Here is a 22,127-nt window from a genome sequence, read left to right on the forward strand (position 1 = left end):
TCACCCTTGTACTGTACGTACCGGCTCACCCCTTGCTTTGCTGGATACGCAGGCCTGAGGCCTATGTGGACGGACAAATGCAAGGCTTAAAGAAGCTACAAACCTCTTAAAAAAATAATATTTCTGTAATAGATACAATATAGATGAACAAAATTGTTTGAAGATATTGAACATAACTTTATTTGGTAACTGTTTATAAAATTAGCTACACAGGTTTTACCATCTGCCAAAATACAAGGCATGAATCAGCATATATTTAAGGTAAACTGCTAAATATTTCAGCACCTAAGTGGCTTCTTATTCTTTATAAATAAACGTAGAAAGATTTAACACCATGATTATGTCCTTACTGTAGTAACTGACATTTTGGTAATATTGACTGTCTTAACGGTGATATCCTGCATACCTTCTTCCAATGCTTGAGTTGGGAAACAGTCAGAATAAGGGACTTCGAAACGGTCGTTGGCCTGATTTTGCCGGACACACTCATTCATTTGATTTTGTCCAGTCCCAAATCGCGAAACCCTGTTTCTGCATTCTCATGGAGAGTGCTAAAGAAAATGGAACAGCTGTGCAGCTGAACCTGGTAGAACATCGTGCCTGGAATGCCATCTCTGGTATACGAGGGCACCCTCATGACGTATTGTAAGCAGCTTTTCCGAGGGGATTTCTATTTCCTGGACCGATGGGTTTATAGTGGGTGAGAGTCCTACACACTATGGTAAATACACTTTAGTAGACCATGAAGGTGCATAAATCATTACCCTGTTGCAAAACAAATGTATTGAATGTTTTATTTTGCTAAAAAGATGCTCTATGGAAGAAGTATAAAAAAAATATCATATGTATATAGTCATATGTCCAACAATATGCCTTATTCATTTGAAGATCTTTATGAAAGAACACATAGCTACAATCCTGACCATTTATTTTAAAACAGCAGTCTCTCAATCATTGTTCATTTGAATGCCAATGCAAAGACAATTCAGATTTTTATCATGCTATTTCAGACTTCTTCCATAGGACTTTCTCTCAAAGAAGAATTACGGGTTAACCTGTTAAAAGAATTACCAAAACCTATTATTTTTGTATTGATCAATATGATATCGGTAGTTCACGATTGGAATTTGATAGGGATGGGGTTAATTTATAATCAGTGTAGGGTGAGAAAAGGTGCAATGGTTTGTCATTCAAGATTTGGAAAGATTCCATAATTTTCTCTGGGGCAGCAATTTACTATGTGTCGCTGCTTAACTTTATAAAATAATGTTTTTAATAAGTCATTCCATCAGTGGTAAAAGGTTTGTGTATTCGACAGAAATCAGTCATTTATATCAGCGAAATCTGTTGGTGGCTAACATAAACTTCAACAAATTAAGATTGAAAAACTGGGGACAAATTAACATGGTGATGGAGTTTCTATAATCAAAGGTTTGACCTATCATAAATAGTAAAGAATATACGATAATAGTTTTATCAGATACATGCTTATCAATGTTGCTATTGTAGCTGCCAAACACTCTTATCATTGGTCAGTCATCAGTGGCCACTGGTCAGTAACAGACATAAGATGGCCAAGACAACACTGCTCAACATCATTTCTCTTCTTGTTCTTGGTGAGTTTCTGAAATTGATCGGAATTAGACATAGATTCTGCACTATCAATTCAAGGAATTTGCATTGTAAATTAGAGGTTACATAAAGTTTTTTTTTTTATTTTTCTAAACAGGTCATGGTTTTTTAATGGATAAGCCAGCGGCCTCCAATTTTTGCCATAAAAATCTATATTTTAAACTGCAAGTCTTAAATCTTGTCTGAACAAAAAACATATTACTGCCATATTAATGAATATGGCTTCTAATCTTTTGGCTTTAAGGTATCCTGGTTGAATAATCTTTCAAGTTTGTCTCAATAAACAATCATTTTCCATGTTAGCATCTCTAAGAGCTCCAAGCCTGCCTTCCTAAATGATTCAATTGAGGTGAATAAAATTGAAATACAGTTTTATGTTGATTTATTTCTCATCAACGTTATAATTAGTGGATCTAATTTGGGATTTTATCAATATCAGCCAATTTCCCTATAGGGAAGCTATTGCCATTGCCGTAGGTCTCATGGTAAGACTTGAGCCCAGGACCGATTTCTTTTTCATTTTTATGTCCCCAGAGGCCAAAACACTATTGGTTAAAATTTAATCTATTATATGAATGTGTGTGCCTGTAAACGCGATAACTTGAGTAATTTTTTTTTTTAATTTTGATGAAATTTGGTTTGAAGGTGTAAGGCAGAATAAACTTGAACGAATTCGTGAACCAGCATAATCGGATGATGGGAACTGGGTTTTACAGGGTAAAAATAGTTTTTTCTCACTTTTTGACCATTAAAACACAAAATTTCCTAATTTCTCTCTAAACCGTTTTGAAGAACTTGAAAAACGATTAAGTATATTGAAGTGTTTTAATACGGTTATTGATTATGGAGAAAATTCAAAAAAATTGTAAATTTAAAATTCCCATGTTATTCCTATAGAGAACATGTTGTAGTTTGCTTGATTATGGATATATTTTGATCAAACTTGGCAAAGTTATTTATTTTATACTAAGCTATTAAAATTTTACAAAAAAACCACACTTTGTTAGCCTCCCTGTAATAGCATACCTCGGTACCTACTCGTTTAACCTAATGTTATTTAAATAGATTTAATTTTATATCAATTCAGGCAAATGGAAATTCGCTTAGTCTGCAGGTTTTCTGCGGCAGGGGTATTTTTATATAATAAACACAAACACTTTATGGTATATTACATTTCACACAATATTTTCTCAGGTGATTATTCTTTTTTGAATATGCTTCTTTGTATATGACAGCTTTTTTTATTTAATTGTAATTTAAATCCATCACAATATACACTTTTGCTCCTTGTAGTGGCAAACCCAAGTTTGTAATTAACCAAATATATTGGACATAGATTAAAGAGTACATTAAATTGAACTCTTCATTCTAACAACAAAAATACAGGAAAAATCCCAAAGAAATAAAACTTCAAGTGATAACAAACAGAACTAAGTGTTTAGCCAGTAAGTTTACTGTGACAGGGTGGGATTAAAAAATATATAAACACAATTTTTAAAGCCCTTCTTTTCTGTTAATGTCTATTCCTGTGGCATTTTTCAGGTTATAGAGTAGATAAACAATCGCTTATTTTTGGAAAGCTATCCAAACTTATATGATTTGTAGGTGTGTAGGGAATCGAACACATCCCTCTATCGCAACAAAATCTGAGACGCTAACCACAAAGCTTGCAACACACTCACATCTTCAATTCAGAGACCCAATATTCAAATACGCTTGCAATAGATTTGTTGAGGAAATTGAGAAAATATTGCTGAGATCAAAGATTATCTCTTATCAATAAAGATTATTCTATCAGCCTGTATTTTAGGATTAAATATTTAGGATTAAACTTTTTTTTTATTTATAAAAATGCTTTTAATTTTTTTAGGACGCTAGGCACGAGCCCGAGATTGTTTTTCACATTACTTTAGTCTAGACCTGGGGGCTGCAGCATTATAAAATCCATTTGTGATTTGGCGGGATTGGAACCCTGGACAAAAATGAAAAATGTTAATAAAAAAAAATTTGCGAAATATTTACTAAAATACGCTATAAAACAAGTCTATCTTGACCGGCCGCTACAGAATAATTTGGAAGAGGTACAGCCAACTGTTAAAAGTTGAATACAAAAATTTCTAAAAAATTTTAAAAAATGTAAAAAAATTCAAAAAATCAAAAAATAATATTTTTTGGTTTCGGATTAAGCGGATTTTTGGATTATCGGGACTCCACTGTATAAATTAATGTGGTATATTTCCACATTAATTTATACTTACAACTAGAACAGTAATTTTTTCATAGAAAAATGATAGAAAAAAGATATCCTTAGTTTTGTTTCTTACCATACAATATTTTTGTAACACTAACCATTACTTTCTTCCACACCCACAGAGTCCTGCTCCAAGGCGTCTACTCCACTCACTCCTCTGATAATAAGCCCCTATCAAACCAGTCAAGAGCTACTTACTTTTCTCAGAAGGACTTTAGGACACATCATACAAAGTAAAACACCATTTTGTGCTGGATTGATTCAGTAATAAAACTTTCTGACAAATATTGTTTCCGAGGTAGTTACAGGATGCAGAGCTATTGATGACACCTGCATCGCGTGTCTGTGTGAGTTCATCAGCTATGGGACCGAGTGTAACTTCATGGTCGGTTGTCAAAACGGTGTGTGTGGACCGTACGGAATCACCATGCCATTCTGGATTGATGCTGGATCTCCTACAATCAATGGAGCAGTTCCTTCATCTTCAGGTAGATTATTTTTGCTCACAATTTAGCACGGATAGCAATAAAGCAGGGACGCCTACGGCTTTTATCAATGGGAACGCAAAACATTTTTCCAAGGGTTGGGGGAAAGGATTCCCTGCAATGAATTTTAATGTAACATATAACACACTAAAAAATCTATACTTTTGTCCTGTTCAAAAACCTAATTTATCTTTTAAAAGGTTTGTGATGTACTATTTGTTTCTACAATCTTAATGACGAGTTTAAACAAATCAAAACAATGCACAAAGGTATAGTAAAAAAATGATTACAAGCATTGATTCTAGCAAAATTTCATTCACTTCAAAGTATGTTTATGCAATTTATGCATTGCAGAACATTATATAAATTTATTTCTACTGTTTACAAAATTATCATTGTTCCTATAGTTTTAATTTTGTTATAGAATACCAGCAGTGTGCAGTGGATGTGAAATGTGCAGAAACCACAATTCGTAACTACATGACTAGATACAGCCAGGTAAGTGACCAAGTGACTGTTTTTATATGAGCCTACTTCTAGCATTACTATTTACTAGCCTACTATTGTCCGTTCACAAAATTAAGGTTTGAGGGTAAGTTCCCCCACCACTTTTTTGCTTAATGTATGATGCAGACATAAGACAGGAAAAAATCAGAGGAAAAACTAAAAATTTATTTTCTTTATTTGTGTTTTGTTATACAAGTATACATAAAATAAACACAATGGAACACTTCATACTGTCAAAATAATTTTTTACTCGTTTTTTACTATGCGGATATATCCGCTACCCGTCCGCAGATGAGTATAAATGCAGCGGATATATCCGCCACCCGTCTTTGAAGATATGACCATGACAATGTTAGGCAATAAATAAAGAACAATATGTAAACAATAAATAAAGACAACGTAATGTTGAGCGCAAATCGTCGAGAGGGGAGTGTAGGGGTGGTGTTAGGTGCACGGGAGGGGAGGAGGCACAGAAGAGGGGTTGGCGCGGGAGAGAGGGGGGAGTGCGGGGGTGAGCGCAGCCATGGAGAGAGCAGGAAAGTGCCACCTCTGGTTACTGCTCAAGCATCTGCCAGTCTGTCTGAAGAGAAGGCGGATATAACCGCTTCCCGTCCGGAACATCAAAAACCATAAGTGGATATATCTGTCATCACTCGTCCTTTATCGCCAAAGACTTAGGTGGATACATCCGTCACCCGTCCGCGAAGGATTAAAAGTAGGTAAGAGGGGATATATTACTTCTCCTAAAACCATGCACCTAGATTTTGTGTACGGATTATAATTTTGCCACAACAGCTAGGCCTTAGTGACGGGCAGTCAGAAGCTAGATAGGCAATAGGCATCGTCTTATAACAATGAGTAATTTAATACTATGCTGATCATAACATAATACAACTTTTTTTTTAGTTCTAAGCTCCTCTCCAATATTGACTATTTGTCACTATTGTCTCACATATTACTATACTTTGTTCAAAATATTTAGGCGGTTTTAAGGGAAGAAACCTATCCTCTCTACTATATCCTTACATTTAACGCTCAACAGCTGATTAATCAGCATACATTAAGTACAAAAAATGTTGTGGAGGAACTTCCCCTCAAACTGTCTAAATATTGTGAACCGAGTATAGACGACTCGTTTCACTTGTAGCTTTTACTAAGTAGGGAAGCAGACATACCATTTCTCATGTTGAAGTTGTGTTTTAAAAATTATTGTACTGAGCCAACGTCAGAGTATGCTTTTGTCAATTACTACTACTCTAAAATCACTACTTACTTATTTTAAACTAAAGCATCTTTTATGTCCTACTAAATATTTCATAAACTAAGAGAGAAAATAGAATTTTGACAGTGACACACTCGGTGAGCAGTTCATTCGACTATTTCTGTTTTAAGTTCAAGATTGGCTACAGCTCGTAAGAAATTACAGGTACCTAAAGAGCCTGGAAAGTATCTTTTAAGTACAGACAGGGGTGACTAAAAATGTTTGTCTAGACGTACCTACTATACTTTAATACTTATAGTGTACAAATTCAAAATGTGTACATTGAATGGCGTCAACTAAGGACTCTAGTACCTAAAAAGAACAAAGTTGCTTTTGAAAGTATGGAGATTAAACAAAAAAAGCAATCTGTTTTCTACAAATAGAATAATTTAAGTACAATGGGTGGGGTAAAGAATTTATTAAAAGAATAGATGGATTTTTATATTGATTAATTTTGTATTTTTCTTCATTTTTAAAGTGATAAGATAAGTTATTTAAGAATTTTAGTCCTATACGATTACAAGTACATGACACTCGATTTTACGAACTCGATCGTCTGAAGAGAGGATAACTCCGAAGATCAGACAATTACAAAAATTAAATAATTAACAAAAAATAACTACTGTATGAATGTTTGACTGTTGAACTAGTATTCCATTCCCAAGTCAGTTTGAGAAGTCAAAATGAGTCTCCGACATAGTATGCTGCTTTCAATTGAATACCTTACCATCTTTTATATTATTTTTACTACCACAGTATAAACAACTGAGAAAATATAAACTTTCGACAGTAGCTCTATTAGCTCCGATCACTGTCTGATGGGATTATTTAACTAGGTTGTAACTAGGTTGTATTCGTTGAACAACATTTACTGTAACTATATATTTCCCAATAAATTGTCCTATAAAGATGATCGGTCGATTCCAAAACTCCTTCCTGCCTCACCTATCCTAAATCTCTGCGTTTATACATACAAAACCAGTCCGTGACAGTCCGATCCGTGAGTTGGAATGTCTATTGTACCTAGAAGTCATTGGTGTATCCATATAGCCTCTGCACATTTTTACATCTTATCACTAATCAGCTGATTCTAGCCTTATCACCTGGTTTAACAATTGGACCATATTTTGAACATGTTGTAGGATTGTAATGGTGATGGAAAAGTTGACTGCCTTGACATTGCGGCTATCCACGCTAATGGACCGTTTGGCTGCAGAAATCCGTTGAGAGTCGGATCAACAACTGCACTCCAAAACTGTCTGGATCGATCCAACAGTATAACTGATGGTGATAGCAGGGATGCTGAAATGATCGATGTGCGACTTTCAAAATACCAAGATTATTGATGAGCTTGTTGAGTTAAGTTGTACTCACATGTTATGTTCGGAGGAACAATTTGCTGAACAAATGGCAAAGACAAAGTGAGATTAGAATTTTTGAAAAAAGATTGTTGTTTTAAAAAAGGAAAACATTCTTATTGAATTATTCTTGACAAATTGTAACCTTACCCGTTTTTATGTAACAAGTAAGAGATCTAAATTCCCATCCAATCAATTTTTTTAGAACACATTAAATTATATCCCTATACCCTGTAATACATGTTAAGTTTATACACTGTATAATGAATTAATATGTAAATTTGTCCATAAAAAATATGGGTATTATGGGTAATGTTGGTTGGAAGCATAATAATCATATTCATAGATGTCATAGGTCGATGTAAAGTAAATAATAGTCATGTATATTTATAGCTTAGCTGGACATTTGAATCGTGGTTTGTGTAAAATGGGTGAAATTTTCTGTGCAGCTTTTTTTATTGTTACTGATGGAGATCAGCTGTTTTTAGCCACAAGCATTTGTTAAAATCATTGACTTAATAGTCAAAGTTAAAACCCAACGGCCAAAGATAGCTGGCCCCAGTTGTGAACCATCAAAAAGCTAGGTACTGAATTTTCTTACAATCACACCATTGCATGGTATATACGAGGCATGTTTTTAAGTAAGTACCGTTTTTAAATTTCTCTGTTCCAGTGCTGCGATTGGCAAGCCTGCACCGGAAATTCGGCAACAATCGGCCGTATTTACATCCGGTTTTGAGCATTCAAAATGGTGCCACCAATTGAAACTGCCACCGACTGTGAAGTGCGCACTGTAATTAGATTTTTAAGTGCTAAAGGTGTGAAAGCCACTAAAATTCATCCAAAAAACTAGTAAAATATGGCGAGAATATTACGAGTGACGGAATGGTACGCAAGTATGTGTAAGGGCATTTAAAGATGGCCGCACCAACGTTCATGATGAGCGGCCATCTGTGATTACTGATGAATTGATGCTTAAATTTGATGAAAAAGTGAGAGAGAACAGTAGATTATCGACGATCGATCAACGATTTAGGATCTCATCATTATTTGAGAAGTTTCCTTTACTCATATTGTTCTTGCCATACACTTCACTAATCTGACAATGAATTTCAATGGTTTTCACACATTTAGCACTTAAAAATCTAATTCCAGTGCACACTTCACAGTAGGTGGCAGTTTCAATTGGTGGCACCATTTTGAATCCTCGAAACCGAATGTAAACACGGCAGATTGTTGCCAAATTTCCAGCGCAGGCTTGCCAATAGATGCACATACACAGAACAAATGTCCAAAATGCCAATCACAGCGCTGGATTGGAGAAATTTATAAACGGTTCTTACTTAAAAAAACATGCCTCGTATTACAACTATACTATATTCTATAATGTTAATCACATAAGAATAATTGAGCGCTTTTCAAAAGTAATAAATATTTATTTGGTTTCACCTTTGACTATTGATACAACTTCAGCCTACCCATAGATACCTATACTGTAAGTTAAATGTAGTAAATATTGTATAAGTATGAAACCGTTATATGTTTTGGAAAACCTTGTATATATAGTGTGTTCTTCAAATTTTGGACTTTTGTCACTTTATGAATGATAAAAGAATATGTATTATTTATAATCTGATGTCTATTCAACTTTTGATAGACTATTTTGTAATATATATATTTTTTAACAGCCCTTTTTTTATTATTAATTACTGATTGTTATTAGTCAAGTATTTTTTAAGCTATATAAATATTTTTTGTATCTTCACAGATCAATGAGTTTTAATAAAAAAAATTTGGAAATTTATAACTAAAAAATTATGAGTAATTGTATACTGTTTGTGTGTTTGTTAGAGTAACGGTAGTTTTCTAGAAAATAATAAAAACATTCTTATTTTTACTTAACTTTTTGCCTTTGAAACCTGTCCTTGATTGTTTTTTAAATAGATCAAACTCAGAAACACCGTTATCACAGGAAACCAGCGGCATTTGTTTTGTGTTCAATGTAAACATATAGTCGAGGCTAAAACGCCATCGCCCCCAATGTGGGCACCAGTCAAACAAGTCTGAACCACATAACGAGGAAGATATGTGGTCAAACCTCTGGTCAAGAACTTGTTTACCTCATTTTAGCGAATTTCCCTATAGGAAAGTAGCTATTACTGTAGGTGGTACGGCAAGACCTGGGTCAGGGTCAGATTTTCTTCTTCATTTTGTTGTCCCCAGAGACTTAACACTATTCGTTCAAATTCTTATGTATGTATACATATATAATATAGAGATATTTATATATATGACCGTAAATACGATAACTCAAGTAATTTTGCTTCGATTTTGATTAAATTTGGTCTGAAGGTGTAGGGGAGGATAAACTTGGACGAGTTCGCATTCCAGCCGAGTTTGGTTTTCCTACTGCAATGCGTTAAAAAGTGAACTGGGGGGTTCCAGACTTTTGCCTAAGCCTGTATATGCATTATTATTGTGCTTTTAACCTGTATCTATAAATTGCTTTTATTAAATGTTTATTGCAAAAGAGAGTAACGGAGATGTTGAAATATTCAATAACAATGCTAAGTTTTGTTTGACATAGTCTCATCTGCGAGAACATAATTTATAATTTGTAAACAGAAAAACTTATTATTTTTTATTTTGTTTTATTTAAAAATATCTGAGTGAAATATATAAGCAGTTAAATAATTAATTGATGATGATAATTATTATTTTAATTAGATGAGTTTAATATTGTATTTTATGTAAATTTTACAATTGATCTTTTTAACAGTTTTACACTAATTTATTCCTATTGCTTAGTAGATTACACTATTGTACATTAGTAATATTTTTAGATTTTCAAAAATGTTTACAAATTTCATTAACAAACGAAAGTAAACTCTACATTCTGCAAAATTGTCTACTATAAACATATTTTCCTAATAAAACATAATTTGTAGTTCAACAGTGGAGGAAAATATACGTATTTCCCAAAATTATATTGGGAAACCCAAACTCAATCACTCGTTTCCTCAATCTCTTTGAGGGAAAATAATCTCAAAAAACTCTTTTGCAGTGTAAGTACAACTTTTAACATGTCAAGGTTAAAGATAAGGAAACCTCAACACATCTGTGTTGGCCACTGCCCAAGATGGACGGGCTTGGTAGGTTGGGCTTCTCTTTTGTGTTATTCTTCTTTAGCCATTTTGTCCACTCACAAAGACATTTCGTACCTGAAGCAACTGTGGAGATTTTGAATCCAAGGGGCTTGAGAATTTCTTTACCAGGTAAATATTCAAAAGTACTTAATCAAATTGACTTACATGTTATTGAGACAATAGCACACTGTGTGTATTTTAACCTGAATATGAATAAAGGCTGAGCAATATATGCCTGTGAAGCTGTTTTTTAGCTCGAAAATTTCAGATAGTTTCAGTTCTTGTCATGAGTTCAAAATATTTGCAGAGGAACATACCAACTTGTACCATATCACTCTGAGTTATGTTTACATTTTTTCAATAAATGTTTGTAAGGTTAGAAACTGTTCAATGTTTATTATAGACTTTAATTGACTGTTAAAATCAGTGATTGATTAGAGTTAGGCGAGGTATTGTAATTTAAGGAACCCGATTTTTGTAAAATATAACAGTCAGTACACATGCAAAATTAATACTTCATACTGTGTAAGTTGAACAGATCATTTTTCAGTATGCATTAATCAAACTTTCAACATCTGATCAAACTATTACAAATTGTTAGAACCCCCTTCAGCTATACTTGCCCTGTATTGTAGGCAAGACAGACGGTATGGTCGCCATTTCAGGTAAAGTATTAATAGTAGTTTACGCAATGATCGCTTAAAGATAGTATTAACGACACAAGTAGGAATGAAAATTTAAGGTACGAGACATTTGGCGAGTGCCAACACTAAATGTACCAAACATTATTTGCACCACTCACTAAGAATTAAATTGGTTTGAACAGCTGGTTGGTGGACGTTCGAAACATTTACTTATTATTTACTACAATTTTACTTGTTCTCAATCCTTGAACCTCATTGGTCATTGGTGTACCTTAAGTAAAACAACAATTCTGTAAAGTGAATCTTTTCAATTCTAAGAACTGAACTGATACGGCTAGTTTAAACAATGGTCATAGGTAAAAATATTAAAGCCAAATATTAAACATTTCATTGTTATGGATAAGCTGAAGACAATTTTAAGGTACCTACTTAGGATTTTCAAGTTTCAGTCAGGTTTTTATAGATGGTGCTTTTTTGTTTACTACTTATTTCTTCTCATACATTTATTTGTAAACTGTTGCTTGTTAACACGTGGGAAATATTTATTTCTTTTCAGCACATTAAGATGTATCAAACATGACACACATCAAAATGCCTTCAGATTTTACAATATCATAAGAAGTCTCTACAAGTTTTCGCTCACTCACATGGTTGTTTATTTGAAAATAATTAAAAAATTAAAAAATAATTCAGTGTTAAACGGATTTTTGCAGATAACAACCCTGCTTGGAGACAAGTTGCGTTTCATATCAACGTAAATGAAAGGTTCCGAGGTGTCGAGCATGGTCACTACGCAGAAGATGTGTATGACAAGACTAACGGCCGATGGACTTTGGAAATTCCTCAGCTGAGGGCCAAGGAAGGAGATGTCATATACTACTGGATAAATGTGATAGAGGACAACCAGGGCTACAACGCACGCAACAGAGAGTATAGAGTGGGAGGTGAGGATTTAGTTACCTAAAGAGTGCTCTGTCATATATTTAAACAACGGATGTCCTTAACAACAGTCTTATGACTGCATGACAGATTTTGTTATCCGTATTACACTGTCAGAAAAATCTGTTGTAGTACATTACAACTTCAACTACAGCTGCATAATATTTAGCACATTTTCAGATCAGAATCAGATGTTTTATAACCAAACAGTTGACATACTGAGATTAAAATGTGCTCTATTTACTACAGCACATAACATTTGTTGATGTACAGAAAAATGGTTGTTCCAAAAGTATCATAGGTAACACAAACCTCTATTTTTAATCCTTAAAATCTACAGTGAAAACAAACATAAAATATAGCACTACATTAAATCTGTTTATGATGACTAGAAGTTCAGGGACATCAACAGAGTTGACAGAGAACTCAAGGTGTTGGTTTTATCACTCAAGGAAAGCTTTACCCATTCACAATATGCTCCATTTCCCTGGGGTATGCCCGATTGCAGCTTTCCCGATTTATTTACTCTAAGAAAGGAGTAGAAACTTAAAGGAAGCCGTTAAACTTAAATTGGGTTACGTTAATCCCTAATACACCAATATGGGAAGATGCGACTTATGGGAATTCAAGTAAGGACTTTTGCTAATTCATTGTTTCTGTGGGAGAGGGGGGGGGGCTAAAATCAAGACAACGTATCACTGACAAGACAATAGAAGTACAAGATGTAACCCCTTTTGAGGATAATCTATATCCATCTATACTATTATAAAATTGAGGTGGTGTCTGTCTGTGCGGCTGCCACAACTAAAGTACTGAACCGATACAGCCAAAATCAAACACGCCGATAGTCCACATATATAGGAATGTCATAGGCCTATTCACTTCCCCGAGTTCCTCTCGGGCTACACCACCTTGGACGACCAAAGTTTTGAGGTGAGGTTTTCAAAAGTAAATATTAATTGGTCTCCATAGGAGCATAAGAAAATTCACAACCTTTGTGTTGACATTTCAATGTAAACAATCAGAACTGTTGAAAGCTTATTCGACAATTTCAAACAGCTGATCCAAACAAATTAAATAAAATATTTTACACAATTATTTATTGTAGAATTATCTCTGTAACCGTTGGGCATACAACAACGCTTCAATATACAAAATTATTTCTTTTTTTATGTACTACAAATTGGTTTGGAGAGAATGATGGTATTTTGTGTTTTAAGGGTCAATAATGGTAAAATCAATTTTTACCCCACAAACCCCCGTTCCTATAGTCCGATTATGCTGGTTCATGAACTCGATCAAATAAACGTAGGTTTACACATTTGTACCAAATTTCATCAAAGTCGGATCATTTTTGCTCGAGTTATTTAAATGGACGGTGTTTTTGGCCTCTGGGGGCCTCAAAACGAAAAAGTAAATCGGTTCCGGGTCTAGGTCTTACCATAAGACCTACGGTAATAGCTTATTCCCTATATGGGAAATTCGCTAAAAAGAAATAAATGAAAATGACAACCTTTTCAAATGCTTTTTGTGTTCTCCTAGGAGGTGGAACAGGTGGAAGACCTAACGAGCCAGACCCTGATGACGGAGATCCAAAAGATGATGCTGAACCGTTCCCTGGATAATTGGTTGAATTATTCTTTACTCGAGGATTTAAAAAATGTGATTTATATATTTTAAATTATTAATATTACTGAAATTCATACTCATGGATGAATTCCTTTCAAACAAACTGTTTTTATGGTTGTAATCAAAGCTTTAAAATTACTATTATTGTTGAAAGTTTTAAAATATTTTAAAAACTTTGATATTTGAGCGGATTATGTTTTGATATTTCTTGTACTGTGTACAATTTATTAGTGATATGTTTTTTTTTTTCAATAAAAACGTGTATTTCTAAAAATAATTGGTGGCCAGTCTTAATCATACCTAAATTCTTCAATAGCTACTCAGTCCTAAGAGGGTTTAAATAGTTTTGGGTGTCAATTAATTGGTCCGTTTTTAATTACCTAAGTGTTCTAGCTATTATTTTTACAAATACAAAAGATATAGGTCTATTTGACGTATTATTTATTTTTTAAGTGACCACAATTTCTCCCACTCTAAATACAATATAAATAGGCTTACATTTCAACATGTATTACAGTGATTGCAACATTTCACTTGAATTCTACCTTTTTTTACAAACAAAATCAATGGGTGAGCTGAATTCGACTCTCTTATTTTTTTAATGAAAAACACAGAGCTGAAGCAAAGCATATCTACAGCATATCATATGTGGCTGCTAGAATGAATTAACAGTTCCATTGCTCACAGTAATTGATGTAAAAAATCATTTTAACAACAACAAATCTTCTAATATTCTCAGACCAGAGCCAGTTGAGCTAGTTCAAATTCAAGTGCTTTTTTCTTGACTTCTATCACTACTAAGGTCCCCATCCGCAAACAATCTGTTTGATTGTGGAAGTTGATAATGATGTTTAGGTAAATCAACATTCCTGCCAAATAAAATAAAAATCAGAATGACCAGCCGTTTTATTTGCATTTCCACTAAAACCTGCTCTTGCTTATTTATAAAATGTAGATTGCAACTAGGCGTATTTTAATGCAAATATGAGTGAAGAACTTGAAGCTAAGAGGGCTCCACCATTGACTATATAACACTAGTGTTATAGAGTCAATGGTTCCACCCACCGGCTGTTTACGCGTAAACATGGTCTTACGAGAAAGAATCTACCGGCATTATTAACATTTGTATGGCCAAAGTGCCCATCCAACCAGGTAGGGTAAACTAAAAACTGAAGTATAATTTAAATTTCCTAATGACCAGGAGAAAAGCTGGCAATTGTTCGAATACAAGTTTTTTGACCACCAATGCTATCGGCCATAAATCGTTGTGTCACGTATATAACGCTCCCGGTAAATGATGTATAAGTGATCACGAGGGATGATAAAGATATTGCCGTAGTCGTGGGAGATGATCACGACATAATAATGTTGCTGTGATTGTTTGAGACAACCAAGATGGTTCTATGATCGCAGGAGATGACCACGATGTTGCCTAGGTGACGGGAGATGGTCTAACACAGATGTTTTTGATACTATGTTTAAAACAGAAATTTACTTCTTTACACTGCCATCCAGTAGTGACAATAACCGGCATCTGTGTTGATGTTTATGGTTTTTAGGAATGGATCGTCAGTTCATATTATGTAATCAAGTGAAACTTAAAAAAAAATAAAAGCCATATCTACAAAAGCGCTATTCTAAGTCCACTAAACAAATATTTTTAGATAATACAGTACATGCCCGGTGAAGAAGGATATTGATGTTTAGATTCAGCTTTTAGTGACGATTGTAGAGCAATTAATTGAAGTTCCTTGGTGAGTTTCCTTAAAGAAAAGGGTCTCCTGCGGCACCGGATATGTCTTAAACATGACGACTTCCTAATGCTAACGCAAGACAAGGAAAGGCATAACCAAAAAACTGAAATTAAAGTAAAAAAAACTGTATAAATAGCTTTCAATGCAAACATTGATAAGGGCAAAGACAGAGTCAGCTAACAAACATTGTTTTCAAAGATAAGCTGTAAGCAGTGAATTTCAGCTTGTATAAATTTTTAATTCTTTACCTTAAATTGATTACTTTACTAACTTGGACTCATTCATAGAAGTACACAGTTCAATCTTATTAATTAATTCTTATCCAAATTTTCACAGTAATTTTGTATACAGCCATGGAGTACAAATATACAATTTATCGTTTGAAGTGTTAATATAATACTCATTAAAATGCAATTCAAAAGTAATTGAAAGTTATGCAACTTATAAGCCTGAACATAACAAATTTGCAAACTAGCGACAACTGAACTTAAAATATAAAGAATAGAATGTAAAATAATTGAAGAGAAACTAAATACCGTACATTACTACGCTGTCCTTTTACCTGGATGCTTTGGAATGTTTAGCACCATCATTTAGCAAAACAGCATACCGGTTCATCAAGTTTGCTGACCGTCGTTGGTATGCAATGGAACAGCGTCACAGCTGTATCATTAATCATCTGCAAGATGAGGAAAACTCTTCACTTCTTTGCTGGCCACTGTCCAAGATGGACGTTTTGATTTACTCGTTTGCTTTAATCTTGTTTTGTAGTTATACTCAATCTCAGAGGAATTTTGTACCTGAAGCATCATTGGAAGTTTTGAGCCCAAGCGGTTTAAGGATATCCCTTCCAGGTAAGTTTACGATTAATTCATGGTATTTCCAAATGGCTACAGTAAATAGAAGTAAATTTACAAATAGGGGAATAAAATATTCAAAATCATAAACAATACTTTGGTAAATTATTAAATCAAAAGATTTTAGATATATTATTGTTTTAGTAGTGCTGAATATTGAAAATTCCATTTTCAACGATGAATGTATCAGTTGCAGAAATGCAGCAAGATAAATTTTCAATTGTTTAACTTGTAAATTTTGCAATTATATTGCACCAGAATAAATTTTTTGTTTTATGTAGCTTTTTCACCGACTAAGATGAGCTGTTTCTCAAGCCACGATTGTTTATAAAAGTCCATAGATCAAGGAACGATTGGTCCAGTTTCAAACCATCAAGTACTAACATTTTTCTGCATCCAACCTGTGATATTGTGATTATTAGGTGACCACTAAAGTGCAACTAATTTGATTTCATATCAGAACACTACCTGTAAAATAATGTAATAATCATGAATAGATGACAACCCTGCTTGGAGACAAGTTGCGTTTCACATCAACGTAAATGAAAGGTTCCGAGGTGTCGAGCATGGTCACTACGCAGAAGATGTGTATGACAAGACTAACGGCCGATGGACTTTGGAAATTCCTCAGCTGAGGGCCAAGGAAGGAGATGTCATATACTACTGGATAAATGTGATAGAGGACAACCAGGGCTACAACGCACGCAACAGAGAGTATAGAGTGGGAGGTGAGAGTTTAACCCTTTCAGTGCTATGAAACGATATATCGTTGTTTTAAAAAAACCCTAAGGGATATAGAGAGGAAGGTTATTTAAAAAAAAAAATAGCAAAACGGCCATTGGTGACCTGCATGTTCATAGGATACACTACCAACCACTTAGCTAAAAGATTCGCCCAATCCGATGATTTCGAGGTGTATGTCTAAACCAAGGATTATGAACACCTCACTATGCCCCAGTGGTTGTAGTATATCGCTACAAACACACAGGTCACCAATTATTTGCCACACAGGACGGGATTCGAACCCGAGCAGACGAATGCCACTGGCCAAGTGACACACGCCCTAGCCTTCTCGGCTATCTGTGCTTGAAGACTGGGGAGTCAAAACCCGGTATTTAAGCTGTCGCCACCGATTGTGAACAGATGGCGCTGCAGATAGTTGTTCAATGCGTTACTAGGTAGCAGCACCAGCTAGTCACGGACTATTTAGATGCAATCTTTTAGTTTTAGTAGTAGTAAATGTGTTCCTGAGACTTTGCTGCAAAACATTAGTTTCCCTAAAATTGCTATATTACAATAACCTCGTCCAACTAAATCAGGGTTAAATTCAATATTACATTGTAAACTATATGTCTTTTGATTTTGTGAGATTTTGGTTTCAAATAAAGCTATCAGAACATAAAAATTTATAGGAAAACCAGGAAAATTACAACAAAAACTAAGTTTTATTTGATGTTTACTACAAATACCGGGATTTATCTTTCTTATATATTTTCTTATTGTGTTATTATTCAAAATTAGCCTAATTAATAAAATAGTGACAACATGACAGTTAAAATTCAACAACGGGTAATGGAATTAAAAGGCAAACAAAAAAGTCTTACAAAATATGAATTATTGGCCTAGCACTGAAAGGGTTAAATAATATTGTAATCAAGAGGCCTTGGAGCCTAGACGTTCTAACTCATAAAACAATTAAAAAAATACAAGAACATTTTTAATCCCACAGTATACTAGATATTTAAATTACAGTCACTTTGGTATTTGAAAAGATATTTTGAGATGGTAAATAAACTCTTCAGCGGCTGTTTAAGAATAACAAAATTAACATTGCTCTTATGCCGGGCAAATCCAAGATGTTCGTTGGCTTCCATGGACTCCATTGGAAATCAATTCAAAACAACAGAGACAATTTTTTATCTCATAGTATGCAAGATATTTAAATTATAATCACTTTGCTGTTTGAAAAACTATTTTTGGGTGATAATTTAACTCTTCAGCAGCTGAAATTATCCAAGATGGCCGCTAGCCTCCAAGGACTCTTAAGATACCAACACACAAACTTATGATGTAATTTAAAAATGCGGATTTTGTTGCCTTGTGAACTTGATTACTGACTAGGATCAGTTATGTTCCAATTAAGGTAGGAACAAATATAATTATTAATTGGGTGTTTGTTCAGATTACCCCCTTTGTCAAGATGGAAAGAAGAGATTAACAGTTAGGCTAAGTTTAGAATAGGTTAATATAACTAGGCTACTTTTAAGACAACTACAGCTACCTGGGTTCGTATTTTAGGATGAATTTGATTGCAAGATGAGAGTATAATAGAGTGAGATATATTGAGCCTTGTTGGATCAGCTGTTTCTTTAGCGAGTCGAGAGATTAAAAGTCTCTAGGACAGCTGGGCCTAGTTAAGTGCCATCAAAAAATTACTGCCTTTTTTAGGATTGCAACCTTGGGATTACCAGGCGAGCCTTCAGCTACTATTTTGAAGCATGACCCATACAGTGTAGGATTTTTCATTTACGTGTTCACGTAATAGGGCTGCTGATATATTAAATTATAGTAGTAAATAAAGCACAACTGAGCACCCTAAAATAATAATTATATAATTTTTTTGTTGTAGAAGCTACATGTTTGGACATAAGTCCATTTTAAAACTTCAAATACTGTAACAGTAAATGTAGGATGTGTATTTTAAGACAAGTTAAGTGAAGAATAAGTATAGAATATTATGTTTTCAACTATAATAATCTTCATTGTAGAATATTATTTTTCAATTATAATTATAGTAATCTTCATTATTATTATGTGGATCACAAATCAAATCCAAGATGAAGGTAGGTTTCCAAAAAAAGTGGGAACCGCGCTCAAGTAACAAAATATTTTTGTTCAAAATAGTAATCTTTTTCAGGAACTTCATCATCCCCACCTTCTCCCCCTCCAGGGGAGCCTGACGAGGGAAATCCTGAAGACGATGTAGAACCCATCCCACCCGCCCCCTTGAAAAAGAAACCTAAACGCAGAAACTAGTGCAGTAAAATGTAGATGACTCTCATTATTTATTTTTTATATTTGTATTTTTTCCCAGTGCTGTTGGTATTTCTTATTTATTTTTTTTTTAAACAAGTATTTATATACAATCTATTCTATACTAGAACAATAAGTAAATTTAATAACCATTTTAACATGGGTTCTTAATGATTTATTTTTTGTAAAATGTGTCTTGACAAAGCTAAAATTCTATTAAACTGAGCTTATTTATTAGGCGCTCTTTATTGGTATTGTTTAGTTTCCATCAATACATATTTAATTTGCCCATTCACGAATGAGCTAGTACAGATCAAGAATGAACTGTTTCAATAAAAAGTGGCAGAACCAAGAAACAGACCCAAGTCATTGCTAGCTTGGTTTCACAGCTATCAACACAGACCAAACTATTGTATCATCAGAAGGTTTAAAAATATATGACATGAGATTAAAGGGTCAAAAAAAGACATGAGCACAATAAGTGGAAAAAATAATTGTATTTACATCTAATAAGAAATTAAATATCTACTAAGTATTTGCAATAACACTGTACACACTTTTTTTAAATTCAAATATTCAATTTGTTTAAATTTTCCTAAGATTGTTTACAAAATTTTTTTATAGTTGAAATACATTTTTAAATAAAATATCCTAGTATGTGATCCACCTATTATGTTAAATTTTGAAACTCAATTAACAAGGACTTTTAATCATCCACATGTTTTTAAAGGACAATCTTGTATTGAAACAAGGGAAATCCAATAATTCTTGACCTATGTTTGATAACTTTAGAGGTTATCCATCATATGAGGAAAGTATAAATAAACCTTTGAATAGCAAGAATAGAATTGTATAATATCTGACCATGTGTAGATAGATAAAAAGTTACACTCGTAAATTTCTAGGTCGTCAATAAGTCTAATCATTCAAAATGACTAATTACAACCAACACTTGTTTATACTAGGACTAAACTAGGTCATAGTAGATGTTAAATATAACAAATGTAGAAACCAATGTATTAATACTCTAACCAAACTCATAATTTATCAGCTAATGACAGTCATAATCACTTTTCCGAAGTTGATTTTTTGTTTATTTACGTAATAATTGTTCAGCAATATTATAATGAGAATTCATGTAACTGTGACTGTTGCACAGTATATGTACTAAATGTGAATTAATAGTTTTTTTAAATGATTTTGACTTGATCTAAATGTTAATATTGGAACTTAAACTTATGAATTCATGACAACCTGAGATTCAAAGTATGCTAACAACTCACTGACATTTTTCCTAAATTCAGAAGTTTCATCACAGTTAGTGTCCACCTGAAAACATTTCAAAATTAATTCATACTATAAATCAATTAGTGTAAATACAGACATTAATGGGGGGGGGGGGCACTGTGAATCCAGTGACAGTTAAAAAAATAAATAAAATAAATTAAACATCATTTAGAAAAATAGTTTTATTTTTATTTTTACATTATGAATTTAAAGGTTTGCGAGTCCTTGGAGCCTAGTTGTTTCAACTCATAAAACAATTACAAAACTAAAAAGAAAATTTAAAATTTCACAGTACCCTAGATATTTGAATTACTATGCTTTTGTTATCTGAAAAAATATTTTGAGATGTTAAATAACCCTTCAGCGACTTGTCGAAATTAATATTGCTGTTATGGCGGGCAAATCTAAGATGGCCGTCAGCTTTCAAGGACTCTCTTGGAAAACAATTATAAAACCACAATTAAAATTTCTAATTCTAGATATTTAAACTACAATCACTTTGTTATTTGAAAAAAATATTTTAGATGGTAAATAACTCTTCAGAGACTGTTTGAAATTATTCCAAGATGGCCGCCAACCTCCAAGGACTGTTAAGTGAGAGGAAGATACTTCTAACTCCTGTAGTAAAACTCCAATTATCCAAACTCCAACTATCCGAATCGAAGACTATCTGAATTGCTTACAGTAAGAGTTTATAAAAAACTAAAACCGTAGTAAGAATTGTTGTTAAAGAAGTAAGAGGCCGTGATTGTGGCAAAATCCAAAAACTCTCTTGCGGTCACAAAAATATCGTCATGCTTTTTGCAACTTCTTCAAAATCTTGCACACTTTCCATGGTCTTGCAGAAATAATTATCGTCTCCCGCAATCACAGAATCATAATCATCGTCTTCCGTAATCACATCAAAATCTAAAATACATTCCACGGTTGTGTAGTAGACATGATCATCGTCTCCTGCAGTCATGAAAACTTGTCATCATTTTACGTCAATCTTGATCATCTTCTGCGGTCTTATAGACATCATCATCGTCTTCTGCAATCACGGAAATAACGTCCGCAACTGTAGGAAAATCTTAAATATCTTCCTCGGTCTTGTAGAAATTTTGGTGTCCCACGGTCACGGAAAATCATAATCGCGATCACCGCAAAAGCTTGAAATTTTTTATCACAAAATCTTCGTAGATGCGTTCTGTGATCTCAATAGTAAAAGCTGGGCTTGACTGAGCCTATTTGGTGTAAAATACCTACAATTTTGAGAAAAATCCAACTATCCATATTTTTGACTATCCAAATGTGTTTTGGTCCTAATTGATTTGGATGATTGGAGTTCTACTGTATTTGAGT

At 33.7% G+C, this 22,127-nt stretch overlaps 3 protein-coding genes across 5 annotated transcripts in view; 2 read left to right on the forward strand and 1 right to left on the reverse strand.

Annotated features, from left to right (window-relative positions):
* Window positions 1–1,519: 1,519 nt before the first annotated feature.
* LOC128989683 (invertebrate-type lysozyme 3-like) lies at window positions 1,520–9,338 on the forward strand. The gene is made up of 4 exons (XM_054411670.1): window positions 1,520–1,616; window positions 4,186–4,371; window positions 4,793–4,866; window positions 7,279–9,338. Exons 1-4 carry the CDS (start codon window positions 1,571–1,573, stop codon window positions 7,480–7,482), a joined length of 510 nt encoding a protein of 169 aa, XP_054267645.1. The 5' UTR covers window positions 1,520–1,570; the 3' UTR covers window positions 7,483–9,338.
* Window positions 9,339–10,587: 1,249 nt separating this feature from the next.
* Window positions 10,588–19,536, forward strand: LOC128988714 (beta-1,3-glucan-binding protein-like). 3 transcript variants are annotated; one of them, XM_054410284.1, is made up of 3 exons: window positions 10,588–10,769; window positions 16,961–17,191; window positions 19,381–19,536. In XM_054410284.1, exons 1-3 carry the CDS (start codon window positions 10,634–10,636, stop codon window positions 19,497–19,499), a joined length of 486 nt encoding a protein of 161 aa, XP_054266259.1. In that variant the 5' UTR covers window positions 10,588–10,633; the 3' UTR covers window positions 19,500–19,536. The 3 variants fall into 3 exon arrangements, with proteins under 3 accessions (XP_054266259.1, XP_054266260.1, XP_054266258.1); XM_054410285.1 differs by lacking the exons at window positions 16,961–17,191; window positions 19,381–19,536 and adding exons at window positions 11,998–12,228; window positions 13,766–14,749 and having other exon boundaries at window positions 10,592–10,769; XM_054410283.1 differs by lacking the exon at window positions 10,588–10,769 and adding an exon at window positions 16,294–16,460.
* A 794-nt stretch (window positions 19,537–20,330) lies between these two features.
* LOC128989211 (TELO2-interacting protein 1 homolog) overlaps window positions 20,331–22,127 on the reverse strand; it is a 30,266-nt gene continuing 28,469 nt past the window's right edge. Inside the window, exon 20 of the mRNA XM_054411084.1 lies at window positions 20,331–20,825. Coding sequence (XP_054267059.1) covers window positions 20,733–20,825 — 93 coding nt within the window. The 3' untranslated portion in view covers window positions 20,331–20,732. The remainder of the gene's footprint in view (window positions 20,826–22,127) is intronic.

This window comes from Macrosteles quadrilineatus, unplaced genomic scaffold (assembly GCF_028750875.1).
Source record: "Macrosteles quadrilineatus isolate MER2022 unplaced genomic scaffold, UCM_ALF_1.0 Scaffold_3__2_contigs__length_128488019, whole genome shotgun sequence".
Taxonomy (NCBI): domain Eukaryota; kingdom Metazoa; phylum Arthropoda; class Insecta; order Hemiptera; family Cicadellidae; genus Macrosteles; species Macrosteles quadrilineatus.

Excerpts from the sequence above, each read along its gene's own strand:
- LOC128989683 (XM_054411670.1), top strand. The coding sequence starts at position 1,571 with ATGGCCAAGACAACACTGCTCAACATCATTTCTCTTCTTGTTCTTG. Across the intron at positions 1,617-4,185 it reads CATTTCTCTTCTTGTTCTTG|TTACAGGATGCAGAGCTATT; the intron begins GTGAGTTTCTGA and ends TTTCCGAGGTAG. Across the intron at positions 4,372-4,792 it reads AGCAGTTCCTTCATCTTCAG|AATACCAGCAGTGTGCAGTG; the intron begins GTAGATTATTTT and ends ATTTTGTTATAG.
- LOC128988714 (XM_054410284.1), top strand. The coding sequence starts at position 10,634 with ATGGACGGGCTTGGTAGGTTGGGCTTCTCTTTTGTGTTATTCTTCTTT. Across the intron at positions 10,770-16,960 it reads CTTGAGAATTTCTTTACCAG|ATGACAACCCTGCTTGGAGA; the intron begins GTAAATATTCAA and ends AATCATGAATAG. Across the intron at positions 17,192-19,380 it reads CAGAGAGTATAGAGTGGGAG|GAACTTCATCATCCCCACCT; the intron begins GTGAGAGTTTAA and ends AATCTTTTTCAG.